This window comes from Protopterus annectens, chromosome 9.part0 (assembly GCF_019279795.1).
Source record: "Protopterus annectens isolate FY-2018-M chromosome 9.part0, PAN1.0, whole genome shotgun sequence".
NCBI classification, from domain to species: Eukaryota; Metazoa; Chordata; order Ceratodontiformes; family Protopteridae; genus Protopterus; species Protopterus annectens.
The window spans coordinates 486,423,685-486,438,737 of NC_056743.1; the positions used below are offsets into that span (position 1 = coordinate 486,423,685).

Consider the following 15,053-nt stretch of genomic DNA (forward strand, 5'->3'; position numbering starts at 1 on the left):
TTTAATAATTAATAAAAGAACAAACATACTGAATAGCTATTTACAACAAAATACCAGAGTTTCAACCAAAAAATAACACATATGAATAGATTCACACAGACACAGAAACAGTACTTAACTAATCTGGCTATATTTTCCTGACTGATCTAAAGTTCTAGGTTACTTACTGAAGCAAGGCAACATGAAGTGAGCGAGTGATCCTTCTATGTCAGGTTACAAAAACAGACTACGCAGACTTCAGTCTCATCTAGTATTAAAACATTTTAGTGCTAGATTACAGACCACCACCACACACATCTGGTCAACTGGTTTTGGTTCTCACACGATCCCCTTTATTAGAGGCTGCCACGATTTAGCATAGATGTGTTACCTTACACACCTAGAGATTTGCTAAGATCTGTTGCAGCTTCTGGAAGTCATAAAACAATTTCAAGCTTCCACCCCTCCAGAATAGCAATTATCTTACCCCCCCCCCAAAGGACTATAGAGAAGGCTTCCTAGTACAGACTATCTCTAGCTGCATTGAGAACTGTGAGATACAACCGTTACACCCTACCAGGTAATTTAATTTCAGACTATTTTTCAAAGGCAGCTGGACCAAGATTAACCTTTTCTCTTCTAGTATCCTCTGTTACAATATTAATTTCAGCAGTTATAATACTCTAATTGAAACAAAATCACCAACAAAAACCAAGTGTCCTGACTAGAAAACAAACATATATAATAACAAAATATCAGTAGGACAGCCACAGCAATAAAAGGTCTGATGAAGCGTACTTGAAACGTGAAAGCGCTTGTCCTATTTTATGGCTTATGCCAGCATTAAGAGAGACTTTTTATTGCTGTGGCTGTCCTACTGGTATTTTGTTATTAAAACAGTTATAATACTCTGATATACAGGTGTATTTCTGTTTTCTGTCCAGCAGGACTCACTGTTGTTACATTTTTAAACACAAACAGCTTTACAAATACATTTTCAACATAACCACCTATACAAATCACTTTTGATATACATGACATATAATTCTTTACAAAACTCCAGCTAGCTATGCTGGCATATGCTACACATCTACTGCCCTACTTCTGACATAGCTGGCAATACCTCACATCATCACACCATTCACAAGGGATGCCAGAAACAATCTGCTTATCAGTGCAGAAGACTGAGATCAGGTGGACGAAGTACTTCTAGAAGCTTCTGAATAGACATTAAAAATGAACCCTAAATAATGTATAACTTTATACTTTAATTGAATATTATAAATTTTTGTTACTAATTTCATATATTTTATTAATTGTTTTCCCCTTCGTTCAGGTCAATTGTACATAGCGTATATAAAGGTTTATAATACTTGTTTATTGACTGTATTGTTCATTTTTTATTTTCCAAATAATGTTTATGTGAAAAGGAAAAAAAAGCTTCTGAATGAAGAAAATCCCAAACAAATTGCACTGTTGCATACAGTTCTGACAAGAGAGGATGGAGAACCAACCGTACTGTACAAAGTACACCAAGGAAAATGAAGTTGGGGAAAGTCACAGGCTCAGATGAAGTCAAAGTAGTTAAGATCAATGTGTTGGAAGAGTTAAAGGAAAAAAAACGACATCCTATCATTATGTTTTGGAGAAAAGCATATCCGAAATGACTAAGGAATAAATAAGCATTCTAACGCCAGTGCACAAGAACAAAGGGAATATTTACAAATGCAGGCGGCAGGGGATATCAAACTCCTGTCACACTTCATAGAAGTGACGAACGGGGTAACTGAGAAATACACAAAGTAAAATGGGTGATGAGCAGTGAGGATTCAAATCAGGATGCAGTCCAACTGACCAAATGTTTGCAACGAGACAGGCAGTAGAGAAGCAAAAAATTAGTCGACAAAGGCATCCCTAAACATGGAGAAAGCATATTACAAAGTATGAAGAAAGTCGATTTGGGCAGTGGTGTGACAGTTCTGAGTTTCAGAAACAATGGTGTAATCAGTGCAGGCTACTCACAAGGGGCCAATGATACAGATGCAATTATTATTCAGACTCACGGAAGAGTTACCAGTGGAAATGAATATGCATTAGGGTACAGATCTGAGACTGCACCTTGTGATGGACTACACAGGCAAGCTGGTTTGAGGGGACAGATCAACAAAGCTGCTGTATGCAGATGACATGGCACTTAGGAACTTAAATAACTAGAGACTGGAATGCAAAACCAAAGGCATATAAAAACAAGTACAAGTAAGACATTGGTCGTGGGAACAAATGGTTAAAATCAGAAGAAAACGAAAAAAATCAATGTAGAAGAGGAAACAGGTTAATAGCTTCAACTATCTGGGAGGTATTTGGTTAAGGAGAAGAAAGTCTGAATGAGGGTGTCAAAGCTAAAAATCAGATGTACTGAAGTCAGCTGCCACAACATAGTATAGGACAAAAGAATGTCACAAAAAAATGAAAAGTCAAGGTGCACAAAACGAGTACAGTCATTGCTTCTGTATGGCATAAAAATCTTGGCAGTGAAGGCATAGCAGCTAAAGAAGTATGAAGTGATAGGGATGAACCGTCCTAGACTGGTGACTGATACAAAATTTAAAGTAATACAGACATCAGAGTAGAAAGTAAAGTAGCCCCAACTGTACAGAAGGCCAAAATTTAGGACAAAGTAATACAGACATCAGAGTAGAAAGTAAAGTAGCCCCAACTGTACAGAAGGCCAATGAGACCAGTTTACAATTGTTCACTCATACATGCAGGAATCCTGGATGTGCACGAGGCAGGAAAGAAGAGATGAGGGCATCCAGCTAAGAGTTGGACAGACTAAATGACAGAACATACGTAACAGTGGGGATAACTGTTGAGAATTAAAACTGGCCTCTGGATTGGGAAAGGTGGAGACAGACAAGACACACTGACCCCATGTAAACTTGGCAAAAAGGAGGCTGACGACGATAGAAAAGATGCATCATTACACATCTGGCATGGTAACCAGCCTGCTACTTATTTAGTCCATGAAGTCTTTTTAGCAACACACACACACTTCAATTCAACCATCAAGTCAAATATCTTCCAATACCAAATACACTTCTGATTTTCATTCCTTTGTAAAGTTTTTCTAACCCCCATCAATGAAAACAGTAAAGCTCACTCATTATTTGTACATTTGCAACACTTATCAAAACCCAGTTACAGTGTGTTGCTAATCTCTGCATTTTTCCATTAAACTATCAACAATTGACTCAAAGCCTCCAAAACAGTACTCAAAAAAGATAAGACCAAAACACACATTGCCATTAACCCAAAGTTTCTTTACTGCATCTGAAACACTATCAGCAGTTGGAAGAACCTTTCAGAATGGTATATAAAATTATTTGAGCAAACGTGTCAAGCAAATATTCTAACCCTTCTTGATTTAGTGGGATATCATGGTAATAGACAACTAAATTTCCAAATCACCTTGTAGATATCCTAAATTAATAAAACACCCTTAACCTTACTTTAACAAGTACACTTTACTATTTTCTTTCAAAACTCTACAAGATCCATTAAACAAACCTCTTCTACAGAGAAGTTACCACGGGTCTATAATCATTTGAACGAAAGTTCAAAATGTCGATCATTGTAAACAGCGAAAATGCCAATAATCTATAGCTGTTTTGTGAAATTGCGGTACAGTGAAGATCAGGAAATTTGCCCTTTCCTCACTGTAGTGCAATCTCGGAGTTGGTATATATAATTAGCGTGGTGCGCCCTCACAATAAAGGATTTGATTATTGGCATTTTCGCTGCTTACAACGATCGACATTTTGAACTTTCATTCAAATGATATAGACCCGTTACCACTTACTTCCAAAACAACCAAAACTTTTAGGATACCCAACATCTCCTATCCATCCTTCTACCCTCACTACACTCCTTCACATTTTGTAATGCATTTATCAATCCAAGCTTCTAAATTTGAACCCACCTACCCCAAATTGAACCTAAACATGAAACTATAACGCACCCAAATACATTTTTTTTTCCTCCAAACACACTTTCCCCTGTAATCCCACTTTGCTAACTAACAGTAACTAGGAAATTTGAGCAAAGATTAATCTCCTCCATTGCCAAAATACTAAAAATCCACAGCACTCAAATCTACATTAACAGTAGATAAATTTACCAATCTTTTCAGTTTTGCTTCATTTATCTGCATATTCAATAAAAAAATCTTTAGTTGCAATGGAATAGGGCTAAACAGGAATTTTGATAATCAAATTCGCCCACTTCTGACAAATTAAGCTTCTCCCAATATACTGGAGCTTTATATATATCCTAATTGCATCAAACCTCTTACGACACTTTCTTGGATAACCAATGAGAACACTTGAAACAAATGCAACAGCATGGGCAACACAACGTAATGGAACATTTGCACGCCTTGATCTAATTCTAATCCAAAATATTTAAGAGGACTTTTAGTAAGAATCAATTTCTTCTTTAGTTTAGCATATGCATTTTTAGGAGGCTCCTCAAAGATATTGCTCAACTAAACTGCTACACATTTAAACGTCATCTGCCTGCTACAAACAGGCACATATAATTCAACACCTTCATCTTCACTTTACATACTTTGTATTCCAAAAACAAAATGTAGCTAACAATTTTAAAAGATGCTCTAGATCGCTTCTTCAAACATACCAGTCTCTGATATTCCTTAAATTCCAAGCACCTTATTATTGCTGCTAGTGGTACCAGCTACAGGTAAAATAAAACTGGTGGCAACAGGCACCCAGCTTTACTTCCAGAATGTCAACCCAGCACAAAACTTCACACTTGCTGCTAATGACTAATGGTCATGATCAAGTCAGCGAAGTCCTGTGCAAACATAAATGTCACAAATATCTGAGCAAAGTGAATGCTGTCCAACCCTGTCAACACACATTCTCAGTATTTAAACTCAGCACCACTAAATCCTTTTGCCCCCTTTTTGTGCAATCTTCATTAACATACCAGTGTGTATACTCACAAATCCACACCGATCATTCCCTATTAAACAAGGTACATGACACCTTTGCCTCTTTATTACAATGGAAAATTTATAATCATGAGTGATAGGCATAAAGAAACAGAACTCATATTTACACTTCTGCCATTACTGTCCGCTTGCAAAAATGGAACTCTTTATAGTCTGCAAGACCTTTTTAAACAAATTAAACAAGCATGGTACTTCTCTGGTGTAATTTTATTGAAACACAACATAGAAAATAATTTAGTATGGTAATACCACTACACCAGCAGAGTACAGGAAAGAACCCATGACTACATCTCAGGCACTTGACAATGCAGGTTTGAAGGGTGGGACACTGGGTTCTAGTCTGCCCTGGGTCAAGATATCATTATGATAATTTTTTTTTTCTTTTTACAATGACATTCCTTGAATTTTGTTAGTGGCCATCCTGTATCATTTTTAGTTATATTTACAACTGTCTCCCTTCCATGTGTCCCTCAAAATATACCTGAAACTAGCTTGCCTCCAGCTATCACACAAGATAAAGACCTAAATGTGCTATCTAAAGCTAACAATACTGCATCAATGGGTAAAGACAATAAAACATGATTTAGCCGCACCCCTAATACTGTTCAATCTCAGCCTTTATACAGGTTTTGTACCAAGCAAATGGGAGAACAGCTACAGTCATTCTTCTGCATAAGGGAGCCCCTTGCACAGGACAGGTCTGACCAGCCTCATATGCAAAGCCATGGAAAGACTTACCATGGAACACTTCAATCAGAACATAAGGATCATCAAAACACTGAACTTGTCTCAGCTTGGATTCATCTAGGGCAGAAAATGCTTACTCAAACTGGTCAGGGCTTTAGACAACTACTACTCAAGCATAGTAGCGAAGCTAAATAAACTGCAAATAAACCCCTACAACACCTACTGAATTGCCAACCAGCTTACAGGTAGGATGCAGGAAATTAAAATATGGGACGTTACTTCCACAGACAGATCAGTCACCGGTGGAGTCTCCAGGGTTCTGTGCCGAGACCCGAACTGTTTTGCTTCTACTTTTCTGAAGTAAAAGCAAATACTAAAGGGCTCTGGCTGACTTAATTTACAGATAATTGCAAGCTAGGAGCAGTCGCCGAATCCCCAAATTACTTTACCATCCTGCCGTCTACAGGAAAGTATGTCCCAAATAAGTAACTGGTGCAAAAATCATGAAATTAAACTAAATGCCAAAAAAAATGCAATACTGTATCCTCTGGAAAGTCATCTATCCCAGAGAACTACCACATTAACAATACGCCCCTGAGAAAGGACCCAGTTGTTGGAGATTTGGGAACTTATGTGGACAACGACCTAACTTTTGACCAACATATGTCCACTGTAAGAAAAGTCCATTTATACTGCATAGTTTATAAATAAAAGGATTGTGTTTAGATCTGCAGATGTCTTAGTTTATATTTGCTCAGCCCTCCTTAGGATTATCATTAAATATAATGCCCCCTTTGGCCTGCATCTGTGCAGACATGCAGCTGGAACACCCACAGAGATACTTTAATAAGAGGATGAAAAGTTCAAACAACATATCTTATGTGGACAGACTCAAAGTCCTGCCACTATACACTGGATGCTAAAGAATGCTAACAGGTGACCTGTGTCTGGCACATACAGCATCCTCCTACCAAATACTGAAGAATTTACTGCACACCCCAAGTCAAACAGTATCATAAATAGTTAGTTTAGGCATATAAACCTCTTCTATAACAGAACAGTTTGGAGGAACAAGTACATCTCACACAGGATACCTCTGCTCTGGAACAGACTCTCCACCCACATAAAACAAAGTTCATCCCTGTCCCTATTCAAGCGCAATTTTGATCTGTGGATGGGGAACAAAAAAAAAAACTTACCTCAGGACTGCCTCCTGTACTACTAATGCACAAAACCAACTCCTAAATACTTTATCCCACGCATGTGTCCTGTCAAATTATCTAAGGTATGAATCCTGATACTGCAGAGTTATTGACCATGGGATGAATAACAATATCTAAACAAATGAGATGGGCTAATTTGAGGCTTAAAATGAACCTCAAGGACAGTTAACCTTGTACTTACCTATGAACCTATAGGACAGGCTTAACAGAGCAACTTTTTAGTGCTTTTATTCAGGCTCAGAAATGCAGTTCCTAAACTTTTTCTAGGCAGGTTGATAAGAGGTGCACATTTTGAGTGATAATGCACACACAAAAAGACAAACTGCACTAACTACCTAGGTTTTAAAACTTTCCACTGATACTGCAGCTCTGCAACTACAATCAGTAATCTAATTGTTTCTGTAATGTTGCAACAGCCTCAATTATAGCTACCCTTCCTAGCCTAATGTTTAAGACTGAAATAATGACATTAAAAATGAACTACAAACAAATAAATGTACAGACAGAAAGAGTAAAAGTATACATTTTCTTTGCATGTAATACTTTTGGAGCCAAATCAAAGCAAAGGAAAACCACTAGGTGATTAAGAGTTTGATCTTTGTGCGATGCCATCCTTCATATTGCCCAAGAAGCTGATTTTGTGCATTAATCACACATCCCAGACATAAAAAGAAAATTAAAAGTAAAAAGAGGAGTGAATTACAGCATCTTGGTGGACAAAATAAAGTAGTTTTACCGAAACAGACAATTCAGACTTCTTTCTGACATCATTAAACACTTGTGCTCAAATGAATGAAATTTCCACACATTTGAAAAGAATGGGAAGGGGAAAAAAAACACTGATTCGGGAGATACACAGCACAGAAAGACCTATACTGTGATAACATACAAAAGATGACCATTGAACAATCATCTGCTCATCTCCTCCAACAACTTTTTAGTCCTTTGTTGCCATCAGTCTACCTTCCACTCCACGTCTACCCTTCTCAGCCGTTAATATAAATTTAACTCATGCATTTTTGAACACCCCCCCCCCCTACCCTCACCATCAACACATTTTCACAAAGGCTGTCAAATGTATTTAAATTTCAATGAAAAAAGCTATAAAGCCACGTATCTGCGGACTCGACCATTCTTTACTGCTTTTGTTACCATGGGGGGGGGGGGGGGGGGTCATTAACATTTAGCCACAAAAATTAACAAACAAAAATGGTTAAAGTAAGAAATATGCAAACAATGGTACAGGATTACAACAAATATCCCACTACAACCTTTAACATATTATGAAAAATAATGTTCATTCAAAACAGTGTGACCTTAATTGGGATTAACTTTTTGGCCCTCGAAAGAATCGAAGTGTGCAGTACAGCAGAAGAGATGTAATTAAAATGCATACAGTTTTATGGTCACACTTGGGGCTCATTTACATCATATCAGAATTTTACCTACATCAGCATAACTGCGCCATTAGACCTATGATAGTTAAACATGTGCCACTCTTCAGCAGCTCATACTCGAAAACATATACAAACACCACAAATAATGGAGGTGGAAAAAATACAACCACCACAAATAATGGCGGTGGAAAAAATACGAACGTTAGGAAATTCAAAATAAAAAATAAGTCTTACCGTTAACAAAGAACCTGTCTTCCTCAAGAAGACTGTACTAACATGACATACCAGCAGACTAAATGGACACACTGCTGTTTCGGTGGAAGCTGTGACGCTCTTACAATCGCCAAGTAGCTTTATATGAAGTAGGGACAACTCCTCTATTTTTTCTCATGGAGACTGAGTTACACAGTTGGTTTCCAAAGATGGAGTTGTCATACAAACTGGATTGCAGTCTCAAATATCTCCACAGAGACACGAACTCCCTAGTTCCTGTATCAATCAGCAAGGGTTTCTTGTCCAGCTTGATTAAATTTAGTACTGAGACAGCTTATTTTCTTTGAAGTCACTATAGTGAATCACTGTCAGCACTTCTCTACATGCTAATGAGTCTGTGATGGATAAGACTAAAGGGAGCAGGCTACTTTCAGCTGATCCAAAAGCTCTATAAAGTCTTATGAACACAAACTCAGCAGCACTTGACATGACCCTAACTACAGCAATATGGCAACTGTCTGAATGTCTCATTCTGTATAAAAAAACATTACAAGGAAATTTATGTGGAATGTATTAACCAACTAGTCTCACCAAGCCCATAGTCCATTTCCAGAGCAGGACGATGTCATCATGCAAAACAAGTATAGCTAAAATATAAAAGTATCATCAGAACAGGTTAGCATCATTTGAACATAAACAGTTACATAGACAATACATTTACACAAGCCACCCCATACTGCCTGAGTAGGCACACAAAAGGAACATAATACCACTCTTCTTCTTCTTTCGGCTTTTCCTGGTTAGGGGTCGCCATAGCTCATGATTGGCAGTGGAGCTTTATAGTGTCGAGTTGCCAGCCCAGCGCCCAATCTTCCACAGAAGGCACACACTGACACCTAGGGCCAATTTAGAGAGTGTCCAATCCAGCTACAGCATTGTCTTTGGGATATGGGAAGAAACCCACGCGACCACAGGGAGGACATACAGAATTCGCTCAGAAGGCACCCCAGCTGAGGATCGAACTGGAGAACCTCTTGCCTTGAGGCAGCAACACTAACCGCTGCACCACCATGGCCGCCCTGAACATACCACCACTCTATTAAACCAATATGTAAAAACTGCAAAGCTCACAGGGACTTCTGAATCTGCACATTCTGGAATGTGCCTTTTCTTAATTAGCAGTTTAACATGATCTGAACCTGTGCTGGTGGACCAGATTCAAAAGAAGTTCCACTAGGATCACAAGTCATATCTTCCTACCCTTCACTAGAAGACATCAGGTTTCTACTACACAATAATTATTTTTCTTTCTGATTTGCAACAACTGACAATATATGCACTATGAAAAAAAAGTGCATCACTGTAGTGCTTTCAAACTGAGATGACTTACCTAGCAAACTTCCTAAACAGCTCCACTATGTATAAAAAATAAAAAAGGTAGAAGAGAAGCATTTCCCCATCAAAGGTGCCACAGCTACAGCTCCTGCCTTTCACTTCAGAGGAAGATAATCACACCCCTACTTCCACAAAAGGTCACCCTAAAGTCTTAACCCCCAACACACACACACACAGACACACCAAGTCAAATAAAATCCACGTAACCAACCACAGTGGATGCAAAATTAAGAGAAGCAGACATAACATCTTGATCAAAACTCACAAACAGATTAAAGAAATATGTTAAATAACCACGCAAATGTATTGGCAGCAAATAATAATATCCTGCACAGATGTGTACCTACAAATAAGTTTCAATACCACCTTGTATGCCTCAATTCACAACCAATTTTCTTAACTATCTAAATCATTACGCTTTTAACAATCCAGTCCTTCTTAGGCATGAAACAAACATTTGTTTCCACAAAATGTGTTGTTGCAGAGTTTGTGGCCAATACAATCTTCACTCATGCAAACAGATGTGTTAGCATTCAAAGTTTAACATGCTAAATTTGGTATGTAAACAGCAGAAACCTAAGCCACATTTTTCTACCATAGTACTGCATAACATATTACTCATTCCACTGTATCAAAACACTGCATGACAAAAATCCAATATTCTACTCTACTTAAGGCACAGCAACTGTAGAGACATGTACGTTTCTCAGATTCTATAATCAGTGAACCTACACTGCACATTAAAATTCTGAACTCAAGTCTGATCACAATGTGCAACACATCCTTTGCCACATGACGTAGTTGAAAAACTTGGCCTCTAAGCCTTTGAATGTGTCTGCAAAACAATTTATGCCAACACTAAAAGATCACAAACAGAATAAATTTGCAAAGGAAACTGAGGAACCAAGTACATATTCTTTTGTAAAACAAATATATATATATATATATATATATATATATATATATATACACATACATATACACGTCATTGCTATACTAAATGCCCCTGCCCTTAGGCAAAACACACTTCAAAATGTACTTAGTATATTTTACAATGTTAAATGCAGGGCAGGACAGGTTGACAGACAAGATCAGACAGGAGTCCCCATCGACTATGATGTTTGCAGATGACATTGTGATCTGTAGTGAGAGTAGGGAACAGGTGGAGGAGACCCTGGAGAGATGGAGATATGCTCTAGAGAAAAGAGGAATGAAGGTCAGCAGGACTAAGACAGAATATATGTGTGTGAAAGAGAGGGAGGATAGAGGAATGATGAGGATGCAAGGAGTAGAGGTGGCGAAGGTGGATGAGTTTAAATACTTGGGGTCAATAGTTCAGAGTAACGGTGAGTGTGGAAGAGAGGTGAAGAAGAGAGTACAGGCAGGATGGAGTGGGTGGAGAAGAGTGTCAGGAGTGATTTGTGACAGACAAGTACCTGTAAGAGTGAAAGGGAAGGTCTACAAGAGGGTAGTGAGACCAGCTATGTTATATGGGTTGGAGACAGTGGCATTGACAAAAAGGCAGGAGGTTGAGCTGGATGTGGCAGAGTTAAAGATGTTAAGATTTGCACTGGGTGTGACGAGGGTGGACAGGATTAGGAATAAGTATATTAGAGGTTCAACCTAGGTTGGAATGTTTGGCGACAAAGCCAGAGAGGCAAGATTACGTTGGTTTGGACATGTGCTGAGAAGGGATGCGGAGTATATTGGGGAAAAAGATGCCAAGGATGAAGCTACCAGGTAACAGGAAAACAGGAAGGCCTAAGATAAGGTTTATGGATGTGGTGAGAGAGGACATGCAGGTGGTTGGTATGACAGAGCAAGATGCAGAGGACAGGAAGAAATGGAAACAGGTGATCCACTGTGGCGACCCCTAACGGGAACAGCCGAAAGAAGATGATGATGAAATGCAGCAAAGCAAAACTTTTAAGCATATTTTAATGGTACTTATACCAGCTTAAGCTTAATGAAATAAAACTGGTTGAAGATGAAAGAATGCTCATTTTTATTCTGCATGCGTGACTTAGCTGTGTATAGGAATCTGTATAACTTGTACATAAGGACCGTTTGTGAAAAGATGCTTCACATATGGGTGCTGAGCTCCACTATACTACTGTACAAACTGAGATTTAGCTTTTACTTATACAGTAGAGTTATTATCCAAACTAATTGGGACCTAGGGTAGTTTGGATAATCAAACTGTTCAGTTCAGTGTATGCTTGATTATTCAGATAAAAAACGTCTAAAATCTTGCTTTTTTTTCTGCACATAGGGAATACACTTTTCAACCATTTAGTGATTCCAGTGGACCATAAAGAATATTTTTAACAAACAAGTGGCTACAAGCTCAAAAAACATGCACAAATACATATAACGTTTACATGTTCAGACTATGATTTTTTCCTACCAAAAACTACCACTTTGTATTAAGGCAGTTCTGAATGTAGGAATAAGCAAGAGGTTTAACACCTCTACAATAAAAGTCTATTTAGAATTTTTCTTGTTTTCGAATTTGAAATAAATCAATACTACTGTTCAATGCAAATGATGAATAAAAGGAATACACCCCCCCCCCAATCAGACAGAAGTAGTCATTGTCATAGAAAGTTACTAGGCTACTGGCCCTGTGGCCCTTATAAGCCTAGCCAAGAGTTCAGGCCATGTATAGACAAATCAGCACCTGATGCTCCTGTCCAGCAGGGACACGAATGGAATCCCAGAGATTTATTTTCTATTTCCCATCCAGTTATCCAGATTGCGCTTAAAAAGGGGTAAAAGAGGTACTCTGCTTGACATGGAGAGGGAGTCTATTCCACAGATGGGGAATCTCTGGGACACAAATCTGTCCTGCCAACAAGTCCTATTAATGTCACAGCCCAGGTTGTGGCCGCATGTGTGGGTTACTCAAGTGGACTTGCGGATATGCAGAAGTCCCATCAAGGCGGGGGTCCGGCATTACAACGAAAGAATACAGGGATGTTATGACATCCTTGTCCCTGGATGAGACCTTATTTATGAGTTGGGCAATGTAAAAAACTTTCCGTACAAAGGAAGCAGCATGGTGGTCAAATGTCAGGTTGCTATCAATCTGGGTGCCCAAGTCCCTCATAACTGACTGCACTTAGGAAGTTCCTATTAATGTGATAATTTGTGGGACGTCAATTTCTCCACTCAATTGTGTTTCATGGACAGACTTTATTTTGAAGACTTCAGAGTTTAAAAGCCAAAATGGTATACAAACGTGAAAATATTTATATTTGTACAAAGATTAAGCCAAAATGGTATGCAAACGTGAAAATATTTATATTTGTACAAAGATTAATAAACCTACTTCTAGTTTTACTTCTCTGCCATTCATGGCATAAGCTATGTACAGTGACTAATTATTTTTAGCTTATTGCAGATGAACAAAAGCTAAGAGGTCTCCCAGTAACTGGATCTATCATTCCATAAGCATAACTCTGTTTCTGTCCTATCCCTTAACACTTTTGACTTTTCGAGTAACTCGCTCAGTACTGCAAGTGGTAAATAACGCCACACATTGGCTTCCTACCTACACCGATGAAAACTGTTTTACTAACTTTCCAAATTAAAACAAGATTTAAAACTCTGCACTGATTCTTGACCGCGTTGTCCAGTCCACAGTTGTTCCTCGTCTATGTAACAATAGAAAAGCACAGCAAACTGTCCTAACCTCTCTTCTGAGATAATACGATTACGTTAAACTAATAAAGTAGAACGCGTAATGTTTGATCCGGAAGTAGGAATAAATATTACAGATTACCACATGAAAAAGTAACAAACACACCACAATAACTTAAGCTAGCATGCATTTATTTTAGCTTTCCATTAGTAACGGTGTCCTGAGTGAATGGCATTACTCCATAGCCCATCAGCAAACTCCATAAAACATTTATATACGATGTTTTAACAGCGCAGTGTCCGTCGTATATTACAATACAAACCAACGTTCTCGTTACACAAAGAAGTTGATTATTAGATCAAATGTACTATATGAAGTTATGCTTGCATATACTCTGAACACTTTTTTCTATAATGTATACAGACTACAAACACTGCATTAATACAGTTGACCAGAGACATAACTTTTCTACTTGTGTTAAGCTGCTCGACCAGGATTTCCTGACACTGGTTTTGGCTTGTCAAAATTCAAACAAGATAGTTTCAAATCAATATGTAAAAAAAAAACATAAGTAACTGCAAGACAAGTTACTACGATAACTAGAAAACTCACCTCCGCCATGTTTCAGGCTTCCTTTTTACACTTCCTGTTTGACTATGAAGTCCCACCCTATCCAACCGACGTACTGGCCGGTTAAGGAACGCGATTGTGAAGAAAAAGGTTCCGAAACCCATTGTATTCAATGTCTGATCTTAACTGGCAGCAGCACACCGTTTTAAAAATGTATTAGTATTGTTCTGGGCTGTGTTTTTGTTATCTGTTCAAGTCCACATATGTATTGGTATAATTTAGGGTTACCACCTATCTCTATTTGGGCAGATGCACTAAAAAGTGGTGCATCACGAGACTTTAAGAAACAAATATTTCCTAAGTTGTCTTTAAAAGCTACATAAAAATATTTTGTATCTGGAACACGTAAATATTATATGAAGCAAGCAACTCAAATGTTACAAAGAATGAGCTTATATTTTGGTCCTTTTGCATAGCTGCGGGTATGTTTTGTCCTGCAGAAGCTTACCTTTCTGTAAATAAATGTCACACTTTCGGCATTTGAAAAGGTGGCAACCCTAAAATTGCAAATGTTGATAGATAAACATATCTTAATATGCACAAACAAACAATCGCTCTCTTTCAAGCGAGAGAGAGTATGTCACAAGGAAGTGCAGAGGGTATAAAAACAACTCATCTACGTTTTAAACACAACACAAAACAGCAACAAGTAACCAAAGGTAAACGGCAAATGTAGTTTTATACGGAAACCATTTCGGTGACAACAGCAAACCTAGGTTTCACTTCCCTAAAATATTTTAAGAAGTAAATGTTTGAATTTAAATGCAAAACGGTGGGATGTATCAGACCCATGCACCAAAATGCTGCCCATATTTTCATTAAAACAACTCTGCATCCAGTGCTAAATAAAACAA

General features: G+C 38.1%; 1 protein-coding gene across 4 annotated transcripts in view; it reads right to left on the reverse strand.

The window, feature by feature from the left end:
* The window catches only part of LOC122811288 (golgin subfamily A member 7), a 435,299-nt gene extending 420,494 nt beyond the window's left edge, over window positions 1–14,805 (reverse strand). The window contains exon 1 of one of the 4 annotated variants that reach the window (XM_044083034.1): window positions 14,182–14,536. In XM_044083034.1, coding sequence (XP_043938969.1) covers window positions 14,182–14,190 — 9 coding nt within the window. In that variant the 5' untranslated portion in view covers window positions 14,191–14,536. Of the gene's footprint in view, window positions 1–14,033; window positions 14,106–14,181; window positions 14,556–14,647 lie in introns of those variants that run through there. The other 3 variants (XM_044083033.1, XM_044083031.1, XM_044083032.1) reach the window with 3 other exon arrangements.
* Between the last annotated feature and the right edge of the window lie 248 nt (window positions 14,806–15,053).